The sequence below is a fragment of the Harpegnathos saltator genome, unplaced genomic scaffold, assembly GCF_003227715.2.
Source record: "Harpegnathos saltator strain DR-91 unplaced genomic scaffold, Hsal_v8.6 scaffold698, whole genome shotgun sequence".
Taxonomy (NCBI): domain Eukaryota; kingdom Metazoa; phylum Arthropoda; class Insecta; order Hymenoptera; family Formicidae; genus Harpegnathos; species Harpegnathos saltator.
Window position 1 is genome coordinate 112,703 of NW_020230535.1, and position 25,675 is coordinate 138,377.

At 49.8% G+C, this 25,675-nt stretch overlaps 1 protein-coding gene across 8 annotated transcripts in view; it reads left to right on the top strand.

The window, feature by feature from the left end:
• The window catches only part of Klp10A (kinesin-like protein 10A), a 43,933-nt gene that overhangs the window by 13,848 nt on the left and 4,410 nt on the right, over positions 1-25,675 (top strand). Inside the window, exons 1-12 of one of the 8 annotated variants that reach the window (XM_019844830.2) lie at positions 7,332-9,491; positions 10,098-10,192; positions 11,748-11,852; positions 13,949-14,095; positions 15,717-15,747; positions 17,916-18,384; positions 19,439-20,012; positions 20,302-20,551; positions 20,643-20,797; positions 20,972-21,178; positions 21,530-21,704; positions 22,146-23,698. In XM_019844830.2, the coding sequence (XP_019700389.2) occupies positions 8,390-9,491; positions 10,098-10,192; positions 11,748-11,852; positions 13,949-14,095; positions 15,717-15,747; positions 17,916-18,384; positions 19,439-20,012; positions 20,302-20,551; positions 20,643-20,797; positions 20,972-21,178; positions 21,530-21,704; positions 22,146-23,551 (4,716 nt within the window). In that variant the 5' untranslated portion in view covers positions 7,332-8,389 and the 3' untranslated portion in view covers positions 23,552-23,698. Of the gene's footprint in view, positions 1-7,331; positions 9,492-10,097; positions 10,193-11,747; positions 11,853-13,948; positions 14,096-15,716; positions 15,748-17,915; positions 18,385-19,438; positions 20,013-20,301; positions 20,552-20,642; positions 20,798-20,971; positions 21,179-21,529; positions 21,705-22,145; positions 23,699-24,396; positions 24,490-25,675 lie in introns of those variants that run through there. The other 7 variants (XM_019844831.2, XM_019844832.2, XM_025305461.1 and 4 more) reach the window with 7 other exon arrangements.

Genomic DNA, 25,675 nt, shown 5'->3' on the forward strand with positions numbered 1-25,675 from the left:
TCTCATTCGCAAAAAGAGAAATGCTTCAGGTTAATTCTTTGGGGAATTTTATTTTATTATTTTAATATTTTAATTACTTTTCTTTTATTTTAAGAATTATTCCAATAATATTATCAATTTCAAGAATATTATTAATTCCAATAATATTATTTTGGGATAATTATGCCTCTTTTTGATATCTTTAACAAAGTTACAGTTCCAAGTATGATTCATACCTGGCGCAGTAAGTTCGGTTTCCTGGATCAAGGAAGATAAGCAAGCACATCCTCTTACAGCCCGATGCGACGGTGAAAACTGTCTTTAAAAAGCCCCTCGCAACATGCATTTCCTTCATTCGGCGCCCTTCATCCACTTTGTTACCATCTACGGAAATATCCTCGTAAAAATCGAATCCCAACCCGACGCCTAATGCGACCGCCACGCCGGTGCGGGAACGAGCGCGCCGATGACGCTGCTTAAGGTACGCGATCCATTCCGCGTCTACCGTGCACGTAGCCGACGACAAGAAAGAAAATGCAGAGACTGGGAGAGAGAGAGAGAGAGAGAGAGAGAGAGACTCGTATATAGTCCTTGCCCGAAAGCCGCGCGGAGTCGCTCGAGCCGCGCACACGTGGGCGCCGCAGCCTTATAAGGACGCCCGTAAGGAGCCTCTCTCGACTCACCAAACCTCACTTCGTCTTATCTTATCTTACGTCATTTGCCGTCGTCCCCGTCGAACGTTCTAGTGTCTCGCATCCACGAAATCCGTCCGCTCGCTCGCACGCTCACACGCGCGCGTGCACTCCTGCGTGTAGCCCAAATTCCACTTTCCCTCATTGCCACAGCGTTATTGCGATCCTTTCAGCTCACGCGCGCGCGAAATAACCAGAGAAAAGAAGACGACAAGATCGGTGTTGGTTGCTCCGAGAGAGAGAGAGAGAGAGAGAGAGAGAGAGAGAGAGAGAGAGAGAGAGAGAGAGAGAGAGAGAGAGAGAGAGGGAGAGAGAGAGAGAGAGAGAGAGAGAGAGAGAGAGAGAGAGACGGTTTGCACAGTGACGCGCTCGACGGCGCGGTGAAGTTTCACGTTGGAAGTTATTTCGTATTTTCAGAGTGCTTGTGTTAATTTCACGTCGTATTAACAGTGCGACTTAATGAGCTCTCATGCGCTCTTTCGCGCGCCCACACATGTGTACTTCGGTCTCTTTCCTCTTCCCTCCTCTTTTCCCTTCATCCTCTTCACCACCAAGCGCTCCGTGAGGGGGATGGCAATCGGCGAGGAAAATTTGCGCTCCTCAAGTGCCGCCCACGCGAGCCGCCCGGTTGTCGGTGCCACGTACGGAACTGGAACGACCGTCCGCTGGTAGAAAGTAAATCGGAGACGACCCGCTCGGAGAGACAATGGTGGGCCGTAGATGTGTCTTTCTACGTCGTATTCTCATCTCGTTGGGAAAGCCCGGCGACAAGAAGAGAAGAGAGAGAGAGAGAGAGCCGGAAGCGAGGCGACGATCCGCCGTTGTCGTTCACGGACGATTAAAGCCGCGGAGACGAACACGCTCGTGTGACATCGCCGCCGGTAATGTGCATCGATCTCGCGCTCGCTCGCCCATATCGCGCGCGCTGCATCGTTTTTCCGAGCGCGAGCTGCAATTTTTTCAAAAGGGAAATCCCTCGCGAGGAGCGAGGAGCGATGCGGTCGGATGAACATTGTAGAGCTCTTCCTTGGTCTTGTCTCTTCGAGAGAATTCCGCTCGCCAGTATTTCACTTTCTCGAAAAAAGAAGGTAAAAGAATGCACGCGCGAGCCACGTGTGGACTCAAGCCCACGCCCCCGGGAAATAAAATTTCCGCTCCCGTGTCGGGAAAATTGCCGTCTACTCCGCGGCCGAAACTAACTTCGACACGCGCCGTATCGGGAAGCATGAAATATCGCGGAGATCGATTGTCATAGATCACCGCGCGATAAAACGAGGAAAGTCGACACGGTCGGCCGTTGGAACCTCGCCAAGAGAGAGAGAGAGAGAGAGAGAGCCAAGCTTCGATCCTCGACGGCCGTCTCCATCGGTTTTACGAGAAACTCGGGACGTTACACCGAAGCACCGGTGTCCCCGCGGCATACAAAACTATTTTAAACACGTATACATTGCAAGAGTATCGGGAAACGTCGCCCGGAAGCCGCGATAATAATGGCGTGCTCACGAGAGCAGCGTCGTCCGTCGCGGGGAAAATTCTAATTGCCGCGGGCTGCGTTGCACGACTAACGGCTGCTCCCACCGATGTCGATTAAAGCTTTTAATCTAAGTTGGGGTCTTCATTTGGAGCGGAGTTGAAATTCGGGTTAACGTTTCACCGACGTCGCCAGAATGGGGTATAATGTTGTGTACTACTTGCACGTTACGCCAGACAGCGACACGAAATAATGGCTGACGAACTTTGTATATCGGTTCAACAGGTCAACCGGGCTCGATCGAGAAACATGCAAATCTGGTGGACGACGCGCCGCGTCTCACATCCCGAGTAAAAAAATTAATAGGGTTCTGGCAAGGGCTCGATTATTCTTCCCTAATATTAATCGGGCCTTAGTAGGGATAGAAAGACTAGGGTCTTACAAGATGCGTAACAAATGGTTTAACGGGTCCTCATAAGGCAATATTATGACAGCCTTATAATACCAATAGGGCCTTACAAAGAAATATTTTTATTATTGCTCGAGTAAAAATATTTGTTCTTTTTATTCCAACAAATTTAGACTGTAATTTCTTTATTTCTTTATAACCTTGTTGGTATACAACCTTGTTAGTATATACAACAAGAACTTTTATTTTAAAAATATAGCATTCTTTACACATAAAAATCCTGCCACTGCTTTTATTAAAGTTTGCTGCATTTCGAAACGAAGACGATACTAGAAAAATTCTTGAAAGAGACTAATGAATGGCGACTAATAACATTTGTTTTTAATTACGGTATAATTAAAAAATTTTTTAAAGAATCAGATAGAACAGGTATCTACTAAAACAATATTAAACTATGACAATTTTATTACACGCTTCAGATCTTATTAATTTTCTATAACAAAACTTGGTTTTGTATAAAGCATCCTCGAAAGCTCCTTCTAAGGCCCACATCAGTTTTCTATGTTAAAGCCTTATTTCGTAAAATCTAAAACATCCCTAGAAGATCCATCTTGGAGCCTGGGTGTAGTAATAATGAGGCAGTCCTTTTTAGGGCGTCCTACTTTCAGCTTTATCGGGGCCTAGTGCTTCATGAGGATGACCCTAACAATTTTTTGTTCGGGATAGCGCGAGCGCGCGCTCACGTGCCGTCTTCACGTGCGATCTCGCGCCCACCCGCCAGCGCGAGCCATTTTTAAAAGCCGCACGCGAAGGTGGATGGCGCGCACAGACACACACAGACAACACACCGACTCCGTGTGCGCAAGGGCGCCGGTAGCACTATTTGCCGCAGACTTGCGGCTTTCGAAGCGCGACCACCGTAATCGGACACAGCGTTTAACGTTAAACTCTCAGGGTGCTGTGCCGTATTTGAGACCCCACTCAAGTCACACGTCAAGTCTCATTTTCTCGCGGCCGAGGAGAACCGAGCTTGACGCTGGAGCGAAGAATTTCTTTGGCTTAACGAACGAATTCAATTACCCTGCGAGTTTGAGGGACGAAGCGACACACCGCGTGTTGGACTGGCGAAAGCTCGTTTATAGTGACTTCATTGGCTCGACACTGGTTTAAATAAAGTTAAAGTTAACAATATTAATGAAATGGCGAGTCACTTGACGGACGCGGGGAGAAGAACTAGATAATTACCTATTGACGAAGGAAGTATCGCTAAAAGCGAACATTCTCGCGAGGTCCGAATCGGAACCGAATTTAACGTTGAAAATCCGAAAACACGACAATCGGCCGTTCGCGGCGTGAAAGCGCGCGCTCTGTGTCTTCCGACGTTTCCTCACTCCTCCCTCGATTATATTTATCTGCTCCGCCTTTGATTCAGGTCTCGGGTCTCCGATTCAGAAACGACCCGGTTAACAGAGTTAATAATAATTCAAGCGAAAGCGCGACGCGTCGCGATGTGCTGTGGTTACGATAGGTAGGTTTTAAGAATTCGCGGTGTTCCGGTTGATTCCTACAAAACAACGCGCGTGTAACGTCGTCGTCATCACCGGAGGCCCGACGGTGATATGATCCGACGGGCAAAATCCAATTTGTCTCGGACAAATTGGACTTGCTTGGCACTTCTGAACGCGTCTATTTATGCACGTGCGTATACAATGTGTACACGCATACACGCGGTGTAATCCGACCCCATCTCCGCTGGACACCATCACCAGCTGTTGGCCGGCCGGTGCTGTTGGTAACCCAGCCGGAGAACTTGCTGCTCAAGCTCTCGACTTGGTCTGGTCGGTAACAAGCTCGAGTCCTCCCGCAAGTGGCGGTTCTCCGTGGGACTGTTGGCAACTAAAAGAGTTGCCAACACGAGACTCGTTCGTTCCCTTGTCCCACCCACGAGTCGCAACAGCGATACGTGTCTCCTCGTATCCTCTGTACAGAATTCGATTAAACACGATCATCCGGGGACACGAGTGAAGGGGGACCTTCGACATGGAACCGCGCGTTCGTGGAATTAGTTCGCACTTCGAAAGGACACGGACGAAATTGTAATTCTATTCGATAGTCGTTTTATTCGTTCTTCTGTTTTATTTCCTCGGAGATTTCGAGTTTTGGCTTCGCCGCTCGTTTGCGTGTCCGATACATCGAAGAGCTCGAGTTTGGATCTTGCTTAGTGGCTTCTGTTGTTTATTCGTTCATTCTGTTCTTCGGGGCTTTAAATTTGGCTTCGTCGCTTGCTCGCGTCTCTGAATTCGTCGGAGGGATCCCCCTGTTAGTTCTGTATGAAATTTCAAGGTGAATCCGATATTCTTATTCGTTTAACGTCTAATGACAATAACAACGTGATGGACAAAACGCCGGACATTCACGCGCGACATTTGTACGACTGGCCCTTCATTTTCATTTCCCTCGGCGCTCTCGAGGCGCATCACGATTAGCCGCGCCGTTGTGCATGTACGATGTGATTGCTCGATTTCGAGCTTTGTGTACCGACATAATGTAACACAACATCCTCCATGCTCACTTTACACACGACGGATCTGCGGCAGGAAGCCGCTGCTTAAATTTAATGTTCAATAGACCGTGCGGCTGGTGGACCCCCGAACCCGAGCGCGCTTGTTGAGCGCTCCCGTTTTAATCGGGATGCGGCCGAAATGCATTTCAGTCGGATCGAGACGCGTCAGTGGTTTCGGGGCATTTAATTGCTAATGTCGTCGTTGAGCATCTAAAAAAGAGCCGCCACTATTTCGTCACGTCTTTTGTAAATTTTTCGCTTACAGCTTTCGTTTAAGACGAACGGAATTTTCTTCCGTTTGGTTACCGATCAATTTCAAGCTGGTGTATCACCGCTAATAACTCGTGTTAGATTCGGCGGTTACTGGATTGCGTGTGATAAATAATTTCAGAATTCTCAAGTTGAACGAAGCGATTATATTACTCTTATGTTGTTGTAACATTGATGAAACAACGCGTGACGCAGGGTTACGCATCGATTTCATGAAATTGCAACGGCACAACAAGAGTACCGTCGTTTCGTTTCAGCTGAAAAGTCCGAATATTATTTGTCACACTGCTTGAACGTTTGATCGATCATTCGCGACGTACGGAGAAGTAACGGCGGCAGTTATGAATGCACGGTTTATTACAAGCGTCGAATTGTAACACTTGGCAGCGCGCGAAGATGTGAAATTTTCGATTGGATTCGACAAGAACGAAAACCCAATGACCACCGAGGCGGCGTTTTATAGGCGCGGCGAGGAAGAAGCGCGCGCTGGCCGCCGACTACCTGTCGAAGAGGTCCCGCACTTCCGCGGCGCGATCGTCCCCGTGTGTAGGTAAAGGCTCGACTTCCGAGCCGTACACTGTAAATAAATATGGGCTGGTACCGCGTGGTCACGCACCGGGAGGCACCGGGAGTCGCATATCGTGAATGCCAGATGAGCTCAGTGTTACATATCTCATTGGCGACGGATCCACGCCACGACGGCGACGACGATGACGACGTCTCGTGGCGGTCGATCGAGCCTCGTAGCTTTGTAGTCGACGTACGTCCACGCCGCTGGCTTCTCGCGGGACACCGTGTGTATTAAACGCGTGCTCGCGATTTCGCGATCTCTCGCAATTTCCTAGCGAGTCGATCGTTGTTGACGTCACTTACGAATGTGTTACACGGACGTTGAGCAGATGAGCTGCCCGGGAAAGTCAGCCGCGAAAATTCGCACGCCACCGACCGATCGTTAACGAGGTCCCGTTAATGCCTCCTCATTATCGTCCGCGCGCGTAATCGACGACTCGAATCGGTCGCCGCGACGACGTCAGTCCACCCTCGGCCATCGGCGCGCACGGGGCCTGCTCGCGACTCCGCGCTCTCGCGCCCTAAACTTTAGGCCGATATATATAATTCTCCTCATCCCGAAATAACTCGTGAATTATTCCCCGCTCGGCTCGCGGCGATGCCGCCGAGTTATCGATTCTTCGAGTGACATTCGTGCGCCGCGCGCGGCTGGTGCCGCGGGAATCGAGCGCCGTTCGCGACATTAACCTTGCGCGAGGGCCGCCTCGGCAACAGCCGGATGTAGCTAGAATCTCGAACGAATAGCGGAGCCGCGGTTCCACTTCGCGGGGAAACCCTCGCAAATTTGCCGACATCTTTCTGAATCTGCTCGCATGCGAATGTCGACTCGCGGACGAGCTCGTGTCGCAAAACAATTCGGAGAAGATCGAATCTCGGGTTCAATGATCTCACAAGATTGTACTTTCCGTCGTCCAAATTTCTACCGTCGAATTGTCCATTTTTACTCGACCTCGGCCGACAGAGATTCGCGTAACCTTGAGACTTGGTTCTTTCTATCAGATTTTTTCAACGCGGTTAATTAAGCTCCCCCCCTTCTCTCTCTCTCTCTCTCTCTCTCTCTCTCTCTCTCTTTTTTCTGTCTCCGACGCTGTAATTATCCGACGATAATCCGTCTGAATGATCCGCCTCTCGTTTCTCCAGCAGTCACGAGCTTAATGACTTTTTAATACAACGCCGCCGTTGCGACGCACACATCGGCTTCACAGCGGTGTTTCTGGCCGAATAATTCCGCGTGCGTCCTCCCATCGGCTGCTCTCGTAACCGATAGCGCATAACGCACGGGCTCATCAGGGCGAGCCGAGAAATTGTTCGCAGCCCGAGGTGGGGGCCCCGCGCCGCCGGCCTGAAATGACTCCTCGGGCGTCATGATAAGTGCGTTTATGAAACGTCGCTCGGCGTGCATTGTCAGTCGACGGTATCAAGTCGGTCGCGACGCGTCCGCGAGCGTGTCTCGAATCTTTGTCGCCGACAACGACGGCGTCGCTATACGCTGCGAACTCGCGGATCATCCTGCAAAGTTAATTGTCACCCGACCCAGTTTCGCCTCATTAAGCTTCCCTTCCCCCTCCCCTTCCTCTCGCCCCTGTCATCGCGCCTCACAATTTCCGACCGTTTGCTCAGGCATTTCTCAAGTTGCGAATTCGCTAAAGTTTCTCTCTCTCTCTCTCTCTCTCTCTCTCCTCTTTCCTTTCCTTTCCATTTCCTTTCAGTGCGGTTCTCTTGCAGAGTGAATACCTTCGTGAAACGCGCAGAGTACTCGCAGTTGTTTATCGGCAGGGGTGCGATTTACGAGGATATACCTGGGAAATGGAGATTCGCGAGACCGCTCGGGACGCGGGACGAATGTTGTTTCATGGGACAAGCTAGCGCGTTCGTTCCACTCGCCGTACATTTGCTCGCGGACGTTACCTGCGGGCATCGCAAGTCAAACAGATTGCGTTCCCCGCGAAAGTGCGTTTATTCTTGGAGCACGAGGAGCGCCCGGCGAACTGTCTCGGCCGAGGGAATATGTTCCCGAGGGATAATCGCCGATCGCGCGCGCGGTGCTTCGAGGAGCGCAGCAAAAGAGACCACGTGAACGCGCCTTTCGCGGCGCTAATAGCCTCTCGACGGCGCTTTTTTAAGATCGCCGAGCCGCAGCGGCTTCGCCGGGAATTCGACGAATTTTTGCGGCGCGAAGCGAGCATCGCCAGACTAAACCTGGACGTTCCCGAGGAAGCTCCTCGGCGAATCGATCGCGAGAGTAGATTGCCCGGAGTCCTTGGACTCGGCGACATTCGCGGAAGCCTGTCGGCTCGGCAGTCGGGCAGCAGGACAAACGGAATGTCGCGTCGAACGAGTGTCGGCAGATTATCGTCGCTGACGGAGTGACGTAATCTTGCCTCGCGGAATTTAAGTTCCTCGAGTCAGCCGAGCTGCCGAGCTACAAGCTCAACATGGATTGGCTGTCGCTGTGCGTGTGTGGCACGAAGAACAGGCTCGACGACCAGAAGAAGGCGGCTGGGAAAGACGAAAGTCGCAAGCGCGACAGCAGCAAGAGGAGCAAGAAGTCGAAGAAGCTTTCGAAGCGTAAAGGAGCACGAAAAGAGCTGCCCGTGTCGTCGGTCTGCGTCGTCGAGTCGTCGCTCAAGTCGCAGGACGAGCAGCGGCAGCTCGAGAAGGAGATCACAGGGAGGATTTTAAGGAACGGTGATGCTGTTAATCAGCCGAACGACTTCGCGAACAATCAGTTCGACGGTGGACCTCGAGCGGACGCGACGAAAGTGCTGGACGATCCACCGAGTGACATTTGGCCCCGTCCGATCGACGATCGCGAGGATCTCGAGGAGGACTCGCTTCACGAGGACTTGGCAAGGAGTACGGACGAGCCCGAACTAACGGAGGCATGTGTTATCGATTACAACGACGCGCTGCTGCATTCGAGATATGTATCGATATGCACGGCCGACGAGGACGAGAAGCGGGTCAAGTACGCTCCAGACGAGGAAGAGCAGAAGGACGCGGAAGAGGATCCGGACGAGTCCGCCTCGAGATCGGCGATCTCCGGTGAGCCTGAGGACTCGTCCTGGACGTCGGAGGTCGAGGACAAACCGGAGACGGACAGCGCAACAGCGCAGAGTTTCGATAAGAAGCTCGTGGAGAGAACCTCATCGAGGATTAATTTTTCCAAGGAAAGGCAAGAGCGATCGAAGAAGGCAAGATCCAAAGACTTGAGGAAGGTCTTGCCGCCGATCAAACGAAGGTCCTGCGTCGAAGCCTCGCATAATTCGCGCGTGAATAATAATGAGACGCGAGGATCCAAGGAGACGAGCAAAGTTGGCTCTAAGGGAGCCGCGCTGCTGTCTCGCGAACACAGCGGGATTCGGCGGAAATTGAACTCGTGCAGCTTCGAGGTTCGACCTCTGGCGGATGAGGAGCGAGTTGCAAAAGGAAGGACTCGGCCCGAGGGATCCTTGATACCTAGACTCGCGTCCCCCCTGCGCCGAGCGGCGAATTTCGCCAAGAGCGACGGCGATGAGGCGGAAGTTGTGCAGAACGGTACATTGTTGGGCGTTTCTTCTTTCTTTTAATTAAAGCATAAAAGACCTGCCAATTTTCTGGAAAGTTCGCGTTAGTATCAACATTTTTTTCTTCAAAATGCGGCGGAGGCATACCTACGTATGAGCGATGAGGACAAAAATAAAATTATAAAATGAATTATTTTATTCCAGTAAAATGAAAAAAGATAAAAGAACGAAAACATATTGAAGATTAACAAAAAATTGTTCAACTGAATATAAAAAAGAAAAGAGTACCGTGACACTGGAACTGGCATTGGATTAAATATTCATTTTTTGCGTGCAAATATTCACTCGTTAAACGGACAAAAATGCGCTTCGGACTATTTCCACTTTGTCCGCGTTTGCTTTTCCAGCGACCCGTTCCCTTCGTGTTTGCGTTATAATACGCTTACGTTACAATACGATATGAATCTGTGTGCGCTGGAAAAAAAAGTCCTCTGCATATACATCGAGTGTCTCCCGTATTAATTGAAAGCAACGCGCGTGCACGCTCTCTCCGTTGCATAGCGATCGGCGGAGCGATCATTATATCTGCATTATTACCGCAGTCCTTATGCATTGCGATGTGCAATTTTTGTTTCAGGTCGCGTTCACTCGGCAGTCGTCTCCGGTGTCAATTTAGAGCAGCGCACCGTAACAGTAGAATGGTTCGAGAGGGGAGAAACCAAAGGCAAAGAGGTAAGTACGCTGGCAAACTGCGCCGTTGCATTTACGATCGCATAAAGCGACTCGGGAAATTTACGTTTGCATTTTTACATCCAACGGGAGACGAGTCTCGGCGCGATTTACCAGGTTACCGTCAGGAGATCAGCCGAAAGTAAATTTTTTAATCGCGCCGCAACTTCCATTTCGTCTCTCTGTAAGTCTGCTGAGAGTGCGCTGATACGTCGACATGCGGTTAAACTCGGAAAGTGTACTCTCTAAATATTTTGCAGCGAGATCTCGCCGAAAATAAGTGAAAATAGGTGAATTCCGCCGTTCTCAGCGTCACAAGAACGAATGTTTGACTTCAGCTGTTTTCACAGAAAACTTAGAGATATAAAACGGAAAAAAAAAATTAAAAATGTAAAAATCACATTATATATAATTCAAGCAATTTTCTTCAGTAAGAGAGACGTCCCGTTTCAATGAGATGCTTGCCGCTATTGAATCATTGCGATTAGATAACAGACTTCGAACGAACTTAATTGCACCTCGGAGCGAATCACCCGTTCCATACGACTGAATGTTTCGAAATCGATATGGATAAATTTGTTCTTGCAACGGCGAAGCACGTTGCATTGGATTTCTTGCCCTCGAATGAAGATCCACTCGACCGCTCAACGTGGAGAAATCGTTCTCGACGAGTGAGAAGTTACTCGAATTTAAGCGACTCGCGGCTGTCTGTTGGTCGGCTCGGCTTTTCAAGCGGCATTTCAGAGACAGAGAAATTTAAAGAGCACACGGACACGCGACATACAATCCGCTGTTTATCGTCGCGACGCCATCGCCATCTTCGCCGCCGCCGGCATCTCGAACCGCAATATTTCAATTCCGTAGGTCACGGTTATTTGGCTATTTTCAATTCCGAGCTTATGCAATGCCACGGGGCGAACATGCAGCCGCGCTAATGGGAGCGCGCGAGTCTATTTCCGACAGCCTGCTTGAAAGTCCGGCTTCACCGCGTCAGTCAGGCCGGTTCGTTTGCCGTGCGTGGCTTTTGCAAAAAGTAACGTAACGTGATACGCCACGAGGACGGGGCTCGTGCAATAAAGAAAACCGGCATTTTTATCGCGTACGAACCGTCCTGGCACGATAATTATATGTCTCTTCGTAACGGGAAAAATCGCGCGAAATACGGGAGTCCTCGCGGTCGCAACTTTGTGTAACGTGCCGGGAAAAGAGCGCGCGTCGAGTGTATTCCAAGTGAGGAGGAAAAAATATATCCGCCGAGTGTCGTCCGACGTTCTCTCAATTTTTGCGAGTTTTTCGACGCGTTGGCGGAATCTTTTTTGCGGGATTTTATACGTCTCTTCGGGAGAAAATGCTTCAGCAGAGTCTCATTCCACGTCGTAAGGTAATCACTGTTATTTGCTAGAAAAAATCTCCGCTAAGCGGGGGTCGCGAAGTATATTTCGCTCTTTCGTTTCGCGCGAAGAGTGATGCGAGTGATGATCCACAAGATGATGGGGGGAGGCCCTGCGATCGATGATCCAAATATTCGCACGAGTTCTCGCACGTATCTGTTTCACAGGTGGAGATCGACGCGATTCTCGCCCTGAATCGCGATCTGAGCCAGAAGATGATGGGACCGCCGTCGCAGATGAACAACCACATGTTGGCGTCTTCGAAGGCGAGGGTATGTACAGTCGCATATTAATCCCCGTCAAAATACGCACCGGCGTCGAATGACGCGTCGTCCTGAAACGCTTCCAAGTTAACGGGAGTTCGCGGAAAGCGTCGATCGAACGCCCGAAGACGCCGGAAACCTACGGCAGCGTGCTGCCGTTCTCTTTCTTCTTATCGATTTTTGTTTGTTTACGAAATAAACTTATCGGCGACACCGGCTGAAGGACGAACGAAAAAAGAACGAAGAGCGATACATGAGGAAGACAAAGGCTGCGTTCAGCAGAAAAAGCTGCTTACTAAGCGCTTAGTGATTATCGTTTCTGATTGGTTCATTCCCCTGGATTTGTTAAAGATCACAGATAATAATCACTAAGTACGCTTAGTAAGCAGCTTTTTCTGCTGAACGCTGCCAAATTCTCTCTTTTTCCGTTTCGTTTCTTTCTCCGTCACGAGAGGAGTCTCCGGAGACAGAGTGCGCAAGAGCACAGGTATACGTAGGCGTTGAAAAGGCGCAATCTTACCCGCCACCGATTGAAATCGCCACCGAGACTGCGAGAATCTAGAGCGAGTCGCTCTCGCGTCGTCATGTTCGATGATTCTGGCTATCATCGCCGTTAGATCAGAGCCGACGTTCGCGCGATTCTCGCGAATCATTCGGCCGTTGATAACGCGCGCGCGTACCACTTTGCGAGGAAAGTTAAATTCGCGCGAACGGGGGCTCAAACGAATCGTGTGTCCGCGTAAATTCCCGGTCGATCATCGACTGGCCGGCGAATTCTGTTTACCGGTTGCCCGGGCTACGTGGAATAACCTCGCTCCTAATATGGAAAGAATAATCCGGTCCCGCGTCTCGTGACGTTTACATCGCGGTAGACATGTTCCAGTACCTGTACGTCTTTCAGGTAGGACTCTCCCCGTCACTCGCGCAATCGGTCGTTTCTCTCCGCAGGTGTTTCTTTCAATTGAACGCGACGGCGACGACACGTCATCAGCCGATCGCGTCGCGTCGCGTCGGGTTTCCGGCTCTTCTGACACGTGGCACGTCGAGAGAGACAAGCAACTGCGACTGTGCGTGCACGGCCGCGGTATTTATTTCTGCGTGCGGTTGTCCCTTCGCTGCTTCGCTTTGATTTTCCACGAAGAGGTTGCGCTTTCGACATTATTATCGTTACTATTATGACGGTTCTGTTCTCCTCGAAAGGATGCACGATGCTCACGCGCGGTGTGTGTTAGATAGACGCGCTGTATGCAATGTAGAGTGTCTCGGGAATCGAGGTTGTCTTTGAATACTCTATGTAGAATGTGATTCGAGTAGGAGTCGAAAGGTGGCTGACTGACCAGCCTGCCGGCCGGCATCGACTTCTGGGGCGCACGCACACATGTTGATGTGGAATAAATTGCTCAGAGACAATTCACACGAAGGATCGACTTACGTAGGATTAATTTGACCAAGCATACAGCAGCAGGTAGTGCAATAAATTCATGAACTCCGATTCATCGAGTGGAACGTGACGCAAAGACGGGATGGGTGGGTGGGGGGGGGGGGGTAGGTAGGGTTATCTCGCGCAGAATTATCCGGTTGCGTGTACGTGTATCCGGAGAGAAAAGAAATGTTGGGAGACTCGAGTGACCAGCAGGATCCGCGTCCCGGGAGTAGCTAGCGAGAGAAGCCCCTGAAGAATTTCCCTCGTAGAGAGACATGTCGACGCCGACGAAGGCCGCAAAAACACAGAATCTCTCGCGCGTCATTCCCGCTACTAACATGGTAACATCTTTTTTTCCCTCCATGGACGCTGCTCATAATCACGGACCTCGTGACCTCGTCTCGACGATGGACCACCGACCCGCACCCCCCCGGCGACAAAAACCGGCTCGATAACAAACCGATCTCGAATACTCGACTCACTCGTCGTCCCGGCCATCGCTCATCTCTCCGCAAAATTGCCGTCTTCCTTGACGACTCTCCCCTTCATCGACCCCCCTCCGGCTCGCTCGGTCGGTCTGATATCGATCTGATATCGATATCGGCGTTTCGCGTAAATGTTGCAATGCATGCTTCTTTGCGCCGGGAAAAACCGGCCTGTCACTCGGCCGTGCCCCGCCAAGGAGCGGGACTCCTCGGCTGAGGAGGACGAGGGGGTCGACGAGTCGGAGAACCAAGAGGAGGGCTCCCTCGGACGCCATGGCGGTCACACCGCAAGAAACGGCCTCGCATCCGCAACGCTTCCTGTACGAGTCACATCTCGTCTCTCGGTAACGCGCACCTCTTCCTACCCCCCGTCGCCCTCCGCCCTCGTTCTCCATCACCGCAAACATTAACACACACGTACACACCACAACCCTTGCTGCAGCATAACAACGACAACCCCTTCGTCATCACGCGCCGCGGCCGGTCGACGAGCTGATCTTGACGAGCGACTTGAAGGAGCGCTCGACCGAGCTTCTACGACGTGTAGATTTTCACCACGCACTCGAGTCGGCGGGAGGTAGCGCGCTAGAAAGGGTGCATAGGGGTTGACCGGGGTGCTCGATATCTCTCGGGGAATCGTTTCAACTTCCATGGGACCGTCACTGCCTTTCGCTGTTCGATTATCGGCAGGCAACACGGGCAGCGCGACATCACAGGGTAAAAAGAGATCGGGCGAATCGACGCGTTTTAGTCTCGAGGGGTGCGAAATTCTCGACTGATGTGGAAGAAAAACTTGATTTGCTTTCCGGCTTGGTGCTTATGTCCAGCGTGGCCATGTCCAACGCGTCTCGCGACAACTCCCATTTCGCTCCCTCAACGAGAGAAGAACAAGCTGAGACACCCCGGGTTGTTTCCCCGAAGAGAAAGTTTCAGCTTGTTCTTCTCACTTGAGGAAGTGAAGTCGTCGCGCAACGTGTTAGAGACAAATGCACGATAGACGCGCGCGATATCCGGCCGCGAATCGAGAATTTCCGACTCCGACGATCGAATCTCCGACTCGCAAGAGCGTTCGCAGAGATTCTCCGGGAGAATCCGGTCGGTGAACCAGGGGGTTCCAGGGGGTGATTCGCGCGTCACCCGCGACCTCGTCTTCCGCGAGTGCTCACCGAAACTGCCACGTGGTAGTTCCAGCGGGGACCGCTTCTCGCTCTTAGACTCCTCCATCCTCGGCTTATTATCGAGCGGAATATGCTGAAAGAGCGTTGCTCGCGCTGCTTCTCCGCACCTTCTCTCCACCACCACGAGCCTGAGCATCTCGGCTTGGCCGGAACGCCCGCTCACCAAGAAGAGCACCGTCACTAACGTTTCTCTTCACCCCTTCCGCACCCGCCTCGACACGACGAGAATGTCCCTGCATCGTGCGCAGGCGGATGTCTCAGCGAGGAGGAAGTCGTGGAATTCGCGCGCGTCGCCCTGCACGCCGACGTGTTCCTTTCCGGGAGAAAGGCGGCGATTAACGCGCGCTTCGCGCTTTTCGGGGGAGCTCCAGGTGAGAAGCCGCGCGACGTGACCGGGGACTATACCGGGGACTAGGTCGAAAACCGCCGCGCTGCTTGTGTACGCGATCGATACGCTCGGGAAGGGAACGTGCGAGTGGTCGTCCGGATTGACGAGACCGGTCGATGGAAAACCGGATGGGTGTCTTATCTCGCGCCGACCGACGTGGAAGCCGTCGGAAGCCGACGATGATCGCGCGCGTGTGCGCGCCGTCGCCCCCCGCCGGAAATGATGTATCATACACCTCTCGGCTTCGAGAAGAGAAGCACCGTTTTGTTTTCTCATTTACAGCACTCCTAGATATAATTCAGTATAACACTCATCGATTGCACGAAGCAACACCAAACTTTTAACCGATCGCTTTCCAATCGGGCGAGACTGACTGTAGTCTGTTTTCTTTATTTTCAGCACTCCACCAGGCCGTCTATTCCAGTGAAAGGTACGTAGCGACGAGAAGAGAGAGGGAGAGGGAGAGAGAGAGAGAGAGAGAGAGAGAGAGAGAGAGAGAGAGAGAGAGAGAGGGAGAGAGAGACGCATTTTCTTTTTCTCTTCGCCTGCCCCGTCGCGCTTTGTTAAGCAAGCTCAAACAAGCCGATGTTATCAACGAGTGACTGACGAAATGGCGCGACTACGACTGGAGATATGCGATTTTGCGAGACGTGTCGCAAGCATTGCGCTTTTCTTCTCGTGAATCCCGATGCCGCGTGCAATTGCATTCTTATCGCAAAGTCGCGTTCGCGATTGAAAGTCGCTCAAAATCGCGCTTGCAAACGCATGCAGTTTAAAATTACACACGATTAAAAATATCGAGCTGACGATACGAGATCGCGATCGCGGTTGAAAATCGCGCGTGCGTACGACACAAAATTCTGACGCGGTGCATCGCGGTACTCATCGCGATTTTTAAGAACGGCCTCATCGCGATGCACCTCTCTCACAAATCGCACATTCTCAGCGACGGTCTTGTCTCTCGCGTATCGTCCAACGCGAATCGTCGACGGCGAAATCTGTACTTTCGCGACATTCGACCGGAAGTCGAGTCTGCCAAAGACTAATCAGAACACGACCTCATTAATGAAACGTGATCGTATCGTTGTGCTCCACGAGCCGATAGTGTTCAGTGAAGCGCAGCTAATCTCAGATGCAGAAGGCGTCTTCGCGAAAATTATGCCAACATGACGAGGCGTATCCCGACACTCGACATCGCGGAAGATCGATAAGCGTCGCCTCACGATGAGTCTTTCTGATTTCGCGGATAAGCGGTGGAACGTCTCCGCGTTCAATAAGTCAATTTCGTCGGCTGATACACACGCACATATCACGCACGTGTGTACGCACGTGGCGGCAAACTGGCACGAACTAATGTGACAATGAACGATCCGAACGCGTCCTGAAGGGAGTAGAATTCCTCGGCGGAATCCTGCGTCCCTGATGAGTCCAGACTCGGTTCGAAGAAGAAGCAGGCATTCCCCCCGTTCTCCTCAACTGGAACTTTAGTTTCTTCGTCGTCGCTTTAATACAACCAAACTTTTCTTCCGTGTGTGTGCGCGCGCGCGCGCGTGTACGTGTGAGTATGCGCGTTCCATGGTCGTTTCACCTAGATAAAGCCAGCCGAGTTGGCAGACACGGACCTCGCTTCACGTGTGTGCACGGGTTGAACCGTGACTATCGATATTCGCGGTAGGCCGGCACAAGGGCAAGGACCCCGACGGCGACGACGGCGACGTATAACGCCGCTCGCTCGCTCGCTCGCTCGCGCTCGCGAGGGGGTTGCGCTCTTCCGGCTGACCCTCTCTCGGACACCGTTCGATCTGCCGTCGCCGCCACCAACGCCGCTACCACACACACACCATACCGCTCTCTAGCTGGTGGCTGGCAGTGTGCATCTCCTGGCGAAACGCGCCGACGGAGTCGCGACGACGACGAGGACTCGCCGGGGGCTCGCCCGGTCGATCGGTTTTTAAGAAATTCAAGAGATTTCGTGTGCTCGCGATCGCGTGCTCGCCATGAGATTCGATCCGCTCGCCTATTGCTTCCGCAGGAAAAATAAGATCCGCGACTGCGTGAATACAGACGTCGCCGCCGCCGCCGCCGCCGCCGTCGTCGCCGTCGCCGTCGCCGCCGGTGCCGACAAGCGGATCCTGACGCTTCGGATCGAGGACGATGACGCCGGTAATATTCACTGTGTAATGTCCCGACGAGTCTCCCGCTGAGATTCATTCCTCCCTTTCCCCCTCCGCGACATTATTCTCGTCGGTCGAGTATGAATTCTCGGATGTGCTCGATCGGTGTGTAGCTCTCACGCGAGAAATCAGTGAAAATAACGTGAAAAGATAAATCGCGCTAAAATTGCCAAGCTTCGTCCAATTGTACGTATGCGGTCTGTTGTTTTGATCGTCGAGAGAGAAACGACGAGAGCTTTTCGCCGCGCTGCCGGCAAGGGGAAGAGAAACCGAGAAAGCTGAGCGGTGAGCATGAATCGCCACGCGTAATCAAAGATTCAATTCGCGTCTATTCGCATGATCGAAATGCCGACAAAGTCGGGCGCGATCGCCAGTGCTAATGAAGGCACTGCAGTTGGCATTAATCTTCGTACCGGTGTTTCAGCGAGCTCGAATAGGCAATTGTCACGGCCGACAGGCCGCCCGACGAACATTATGGCACCGGCTACGTCCGTGAACGGTCACGGCGAGTCGATTTCCGGACTGACAGGACGTCGGGAACTCGAGAACATACCGCCGACACCTACGACGGTCGTCACGCAATACAACCTGGCGAACCCGCTGCAGAACAAGCAGAAACAGGCGCAGCAGCAGCAGCAACAACAACAGCAGCAGCAGCTGCAGCAACAACAACAGCAGCTGCAGCAGCAGCAACAACAGCAGCAGCAGCAGCAGCAGCAGGCCCAGGTGGAGAATGGCCGGAGTAGGCGATCAAACGTCGTCAAGGAAGTCGAGAGACTGAAGAAGAACAGAGAAGAGAGGAGGCAGCGACAGGCGGAATTGAAAGAGGAGAAGGAGGCTCTGATGAATTTGGACCCGGGCAATCCGAACTGGGAGTTCCTCGCTATGATAAGGTTCGTCTTGTACAACCTCGTTTATCCGATAATAAGCGAAAAAACAGATGTCGGTTCGAGTTTAGTTGGTGACTAAACGGGGACCGCATGGAAATTCAGTGGTGAGAAATGATATCGCGCTGTTGTATCGCGAGCGGGAACATTTGTCTAAACGTGAGTTGAAATTCGCTTGAGATTTTACGTCGAATCGATTTATCAACGGGAGAAACTCTCCAGTTACATAATATCAAGGTAGCGCGAGGGTGGAAGTAAAAAAACCGTGTGTGTACGTATTAAAAATAATAGTATTACGTACAAGCGAGAATGAGCGAATAAAGACGTGAGCAAGCAAAAGAAGAAGCAAAATTAGGAAAAATTAGAGTAGACGGACGAAATGAATTAAATGAGTGATCGAGAAATGACTGAATAGAAACTTTCCAGAAGAATCTTACTGCTTCTATTCAATACAATCGAGTTTTTCATCTGATCCTCAGAGAACGGAAAATTCGATTACACTAACGGAGTTGTTTCTCCCGCGTGAGTTTCGTTCTTGAAACACAACTGCGCCCAAAAGCGCGTTAGCAATATATCAAGGTTTTGCGAAAGTTCGTCGGGTCGACTGATGACTTCATCAGTTCAGTAGATGAGACATTTGACAGATGCAGGATCAGACGATTGCCTGGAGGTGTGTGACAGAAAGTGATTGATGACGACGACAGACACAGTTAATTAAACACAGCCGTGTACCGTTTCGTTACCATTGACGAAAATAACATGGTCGGAAAGTCCGGCGAATTTTTACAAGCCCTTTGCCAATTTCTGCTGAATTTCTCGCTGTTACCGACCGTTAATTGTGTAACTACAAAGTACAGTCGTATAATATTTATTATGTATAATAATAATTATTGTAAAATAATTATGTATAATATAATTGTAAAATAATTATGCGTTTTTCACAAGATATATCGCGCTGATTTTCTCCTGATCTGTAAAAGTTGCTTCGCGATCGGCAGTTAAGAATCATATATTGATCACATTGTTAGTTTATCGATATCTGCTTGTTTCACCCTCGCAGAGAGTACCAGCACAGCATAGAATTTAGGCCGTTGCGAGAAACCGACGCCGTGGAGGATCACCAGATCACCGTGTGCGTCCGCAAGCGTCCGCTCAACAAGAAGGAGCACGCGCGCAAGGAGATCGACGTGATCAGCGTGCCCAGCAAAGATCAGATGGTGGTGCATGAACCGAAGGCCAAGGTCGACCTCACCAAATATCTGGAGAACCAGATCTTCAGATTCGACTACGCATTCGACGAGACGTGCAACAACGAGATAGTCTACAAATACACGGCGAAGCCGCTGGTACAGACGATCTTCGAGGGCGGCATGGCCACGTGCTTTGCATACGGCCAGACTGGCAGCGGCAAGACGCACACCATGGGCGGCGACTTCAACGGCAAGACGCAGGACTGCAAGAAGGGCATTTACGCCATGGTTGCCAAAGACGTGTTCAAGTGCCTGAAACTGGCGAAGTATCGGCCCCTGAATCTGGTCATTTCCGCTAGCTTCTTTGAGATCTATTCCGGCAAGGTGTTCGACTTGCTTGCAGACAAGGAGAAGCTCAGAGTCCTGGAGGACGGCAAGCAGCAGGTTCGTTCGTCCGATTTAATAGAATTTAGGAGTGTATTTTGTACTGATAATGGCATGGATTTTGAGCGAAATTTCGTTCGATCGTTTGATCTTACTTAGTATTTCATTGGCTTTGTTGCCCATTGTTTTTTTATTCTGCGGAAGGATTTATATCAAGTGGTAATTATTCCATTCGTTGGCAAGCTTGAATTAAGCATACGACCTGATGACATAAGCACGCTGCTGATTATTTTGTCTTACTTTGCTGTGTCGATAATATTCCGAAATCTTCCTGATGGCGACCAAATAGGTGCAAATAGTCGGATTAACAGAGAAGGTGGTGGAGACCTGCGACGAGGTGTTGAAGTTAATACAGCACGGCAACAGCGCCAGAACGAGCGGCCAGACGAGCGCGAATTCCAACTCCTCGAGATCACACGCGGTATTTCAAATTATAGCACGCATCCCGGGCACGCACAAGGTGCATGGGAAGTTCTCTCTCATTGATCTTGCTGGAAACGAGAGGGGTGCCGACACCTCCTCCGCTAACAGACAAACTCGTGAGTAAAACGACTCTGCGACCGGGACGATCGTACTCCTGATTGATGAGTGTCACCGTGTAATCAACAATGTTCCTGTTTATGTTTCTAGGTATGGAAGGTGCTGAGATCAACAAGTCCTTATTAGCATTAAAAGAATGTATACGCGCGTTAAGTCGCAAAGGTACGCATCTGCCTTTTAGGGCGAGCAAATTGACTCAAGTGCTGAGGGACAGTTTCATCGGCGAGAAATCAAAAACGTGCATGGTAGGCTGTTTCATTGATCGTAGCGTACATGAATATATAAAACAATCGGGGTAGAAAGAAAGAGCGAGAGAGAGAGAGAGAGGGAGGGGGAGAGAGAGAGAGAGAGAGAGAGAGAGAGAGAGAGAGAGAGAGAGAAAGAGAGCTTGCTTCGAATAAACTCTTCTGCGTTCATAGATAGCGATGATCAGTCCCGGAATGAGTTCCTGCGAGCATTCCTTAAATACGTTGAGATACGCGGATAGGGTGAAGGAACTGGCGGCGACCGACCCCACGGAGATCAAAGCTTCACCGACGGACGACGAGCGAGGTCTGAAAATCGAGGAACATGCGAACAACAGCGTGCTGTCGGACAGCGATCTGGCGCAACTTCGGTCTCTCAATGTAAGCAAACGCAGAAATGAGAATATTAAAGCGACATTGACTGCCACGCTAATTGTTCTCATCGGTTGTCTCGCAATGATCAGCTCGTCGAGGTTGAATCACCAAAGCAGTAAATCAACGCTATTCGCGATTTATATATTCGTTAAATCATTTCATCGACTTCCCGTCAGTTCGATACTGAATTTGCCAAACGCCATTGATTATGATTTTATATATAAATTAGCATTGGTCAGCGTGTTAAAATAAATAAAACAAACGAAGTCGGGGTTACGTTGAATCTTGCGGACGACGAAGATTGAAAGAACAGCCGTTATACACACAACTCGATACGAACGAACTTCTTTGTTGCAGGAAGGTGAGCTTTCGCAGGATCTATATACCTTCCATGAGGCGGTGTCCGCCTTGCAGATGCTCGAGGAGGAGGTGCTGGATACGCACAAGCTCGTGATGGACAATGCGACCAAATTCCTCAACGATGCGCACAGCGTGTTCAGCGCGACTCACGAGGTGGACTACGACCAAGAAGGTAAAACGAATTCGTCCTCCGCGTTTTTTGCACGTTCTCTTTTTTTTTCTTTCTTTTTTTGTCTTTTTTTTTTTTTCCCTCTATATTGGCTTCCCATTCCGTTATTCTTCGCTTTGATTTCCTCCACTGCCGGTTTTGTGTGTCGGACGCACCTCCCTCGTTGTTGAGTGGACGCACATTAAGCGAAAGTGGTAAAAGTAGTTCGTAGGCGACGTTCAACGATAATATAGCACATGCGAACTCGCCTTTCCCCCCTCCCCCCGTCCCCGAACGATGATTCCCGTTGCATTTGCACCCTTTTGAGAGCGTCCCGTCGGTAAACCAGTAGAGACTTATATGAGTAGAGGCTCGAAAAATAAGAGAGAAAAGAAAAAGCAAACAAAAAATACGAAACGCCCCGACACCCTGCCCTGTATCACAGTGCATGGCATTTTATGACAGATCCGCACGATAAGACTAAGGCAACAAATTCGACCTTCACGTTAAACCGCCACCGGAGAGGCAACAGCATGATGTTAGACGCGACGATAATGATAAACAACGACACGGACAGCGTATCGGACAGTGACGCGCAGCAGCCAGTCTTAAACACAAACGTAACTATTACCGCGGAGAATACGTCGCTGAGGTCTCCGTGGATGGACGAGGAGACGGAGTCGAGGAACGACTTCAGTTCGTGCGACACCGAGGAGGACGCGAATGCGTACCCTCGCACGTCGTGCGTCGACGAGCTTGTCGACTCCGCGCGGAGAGAGAGCACGTTGCTCGCTGGCCAAAAACAAGCGAATAACCGAGAGAGCTTGATCAAGGCTGCAACACCGACGTTATCAGACGCGCTAACGAATTCCGTTCAAAGATCGAATCGCATCCCACGGATCAAGTGGTCCAGCACCGGCAAAAAGAAGCCTCAGAAGTATCACTGGTCCGGCACGGTCCATACCAAGAAGACAAGGGCGACGACGTTGAGCGTGCCGTCGACTTACGACCGCGATGATCTGAACGAGAACGACCGGCTGCTGAATTATAATTACAATCGCGAGGACTTGCACAAAAAGTGGAGCGCGAGTAAGGGCGGTGATGTTTTTCGCTTGAACGAGTTCAATCCGCCGGGTAACCAAGCGAGGAGCGGCTGGATCGACAATGTTGACTGCCAACCTTGCGTCAACATCTGTGGGAACACGCTCGACGACACCGTTTTCAAAGACTACGACATCCAACGCGATAACGGCCGGATCGACAATGTTGACTGCCAACCTTGCGTCAACATCTGTGAGAACACGCTCGACGACACCGTTTTCAAAGACTACGACATCCAACGCGATAACGACCGGATCGGCAATATTGACTGCCAACCTTGCGTCAACATCTGCAAGAACGCGCTCAATGAGACCGTTTCCAAAGATTACGACGTTCAACGACGCGGTAACGGTGTGTCGGCGACATTATTCGATCTTGATATCAATTTGAGGCAAAGAACGATGGATAACATGGATGTAGACGATCAAGATGTGGATGTGTGCGACACTGGCGACTTGCATACGAGCAAGCCGCGAAACATGTCCACGTCGTACTCTCGATTTTCTCCCGCCTGCGCTGATATGATTCGTGGAAAAAAACGCGACAATCTTCGCAATATGAAGCGGTGTGTCGACTTAACATCGAGTTCCAAATCGCGCCGCGGAGAAGCGACTGGCGCTATCGGGAACAAAAAGTCCGCTGTGCGATCGCTTTGTTGCAAATTCTGGTGCTCTCTACTAACCCTCTTGAAAGACGTTGTTCTACTATTACTTTTGCCAGCGACGTATGTCATGTTTTTCATTTATGTAAAAGGAACAGAGAGCGAATGAAATGGTGCGACGTTTTTTATGAGTGCGATTTTTTATGAGACTTTCCGCAAAACGCAAGTAATAATCGTGTGACCTGAATTCGATTAAAAAAAAAAATGAATAAATTTAGACGAGCTTGAGAACGTATGTTGAACGTCACGAGAGATTTTAATCTTATGTATTTTACGTTATAATAATTATTGTTATGTAGGTTTACAGTACATAGGGTAATGTAATGGAATTTTGGAAGATTTTATTTTATGGCCTTATGTCGTAAACGTATCACATTGATATGACATTATGTGGAATGTTTTCTTTTTACGTAATTTTAGATCTAATATAACATACAAATATCATTCCCTTCTTTTCGAAACGAACACTCGCGCATTCCTTGAGCTTGGCTGTATGCACGTTCTCGAAGTGTCTTCCCCGATACTAATTCTGTGTGTGTGTGTGTGTGTGTGTGTGCGCCGTAGTGATGAATGTACACATTTAATATATTCGCATTCCTCTCTGCCGCAAAACGCAGCACTTGGTCGTTGTTCCCACGAGAACAGTGTTTTATATAAACAATACGACTCACAGTATCGAGATATTGCATAAAAAAGATAAATATATCATAAGTATTTTTAATCGCGATTCTCTCGCCATTGTTTTATCAATATTATTATTAGCCTTTATGTATAAGCGGACGAGGCTACATTCATAGCCACGAATAGAACACACGTTTAGTACTAGCATTATAGCGAATAAAACTTTCCCCACGTGCTCTATTAATATTGATACACTTAAAAGAAATGTCGCATTCTGCAATCGTAAAGCTATAAGAGGGACTTCTGATGTAATACCAGGAAAAAACCTTGCAGATTTGAGGCGGAAAAGAACAAAGTTTGAGTCACCCTACCTGAGGAGTTTCTCGTTCCGTAGACGTCTTATAGAGAGAAAGCTATTTTCCGACGGTACGAAAAACCATTCGATTAACAATTCTATCAAATAGTCTCAGAGAAGCAGCTTGATTTAATCAATATGCACCATGTTACGTACTAATGATATGCGTCACATATATTCGTTCGTCATCGATGCGTCACACGCATCTCTCGATTTCAAATATGTACGTATATTTATGCATCCCCAAAAATAATATTTTTTAACGATACTCTGATAGTCGTGCGCTTAAGAAGTGAATTTTCTTCTCGTCCGCTCGAGGACATTTCAGGAGGTGTCGTTGTAAAATTCAATTATCAAGATTGGTTAAAGTTTGGTTAAAGTTTTCTTTGGTTAAAGTTTTCTTTTATCCGCAGTATAATATTTCTTTTGTCGCAGAAATTACATACTCGAAGGGAACGATAGAGCCGTCGAGCTTGTACTTGCAAAATCGTCGTGTCGATGTGATTACACAATCCCCGCGGATATCGATGCAAAATCGACGTACAGAGTCAGCGATATCTTCGCGATAACGCGGATTGAATATCCCGGGAGGGTAAACTCAACATTTGTCTTTTCTTTCACGGCTGTTACATATCGTCGTATGTGTATGATAGTCTTACTAAAGTACATCTCGTTGGACGAAGAGTCGATTTTGTACATACATATACCGTTGCGTAAAAACTATAAATTCGAAGGAACGCAAAAGTCTCTAAGAGCGCTGTATACAAGTACAAAAATTGCCTGTATATTATCCTCGGAAGCGATCAGCGCGTCGTTTCATGTATGTATGCAGACCGTGTCCCTGTTAATAAATATTATTTTTGTGGGTTTTAACAAACTATCTCACACGCGTTCAGCATAATTACATGTAACCACATCTCCATACAGGCGAAATTACCGGATAAGTCTGGCTTGTGCTCGGCTTAAGCTTCCACCTAATAGCGTATCTGCAATTTCTCTAATCGTGTTTTTACATGTACACGTGTAAACAATCCTCACAACTTTCTGGTCCCTCAGCCACCTCAGCGCTTCGAGACGACTGTTGGAAAAAACGTGCGCGGTTCGAGAAAAAAAAAAGAAAAAAAAGTACCATACCGATACACAAATGTCTGTCGACACGTTCGTGTTGACTCGTATAATTGGGCGCTTTAATACGGAAGAAAACCGAAACTAGCGGCTTCACTTCTCGGCTCTGGAAGACTTCCGTAGATACGGAAG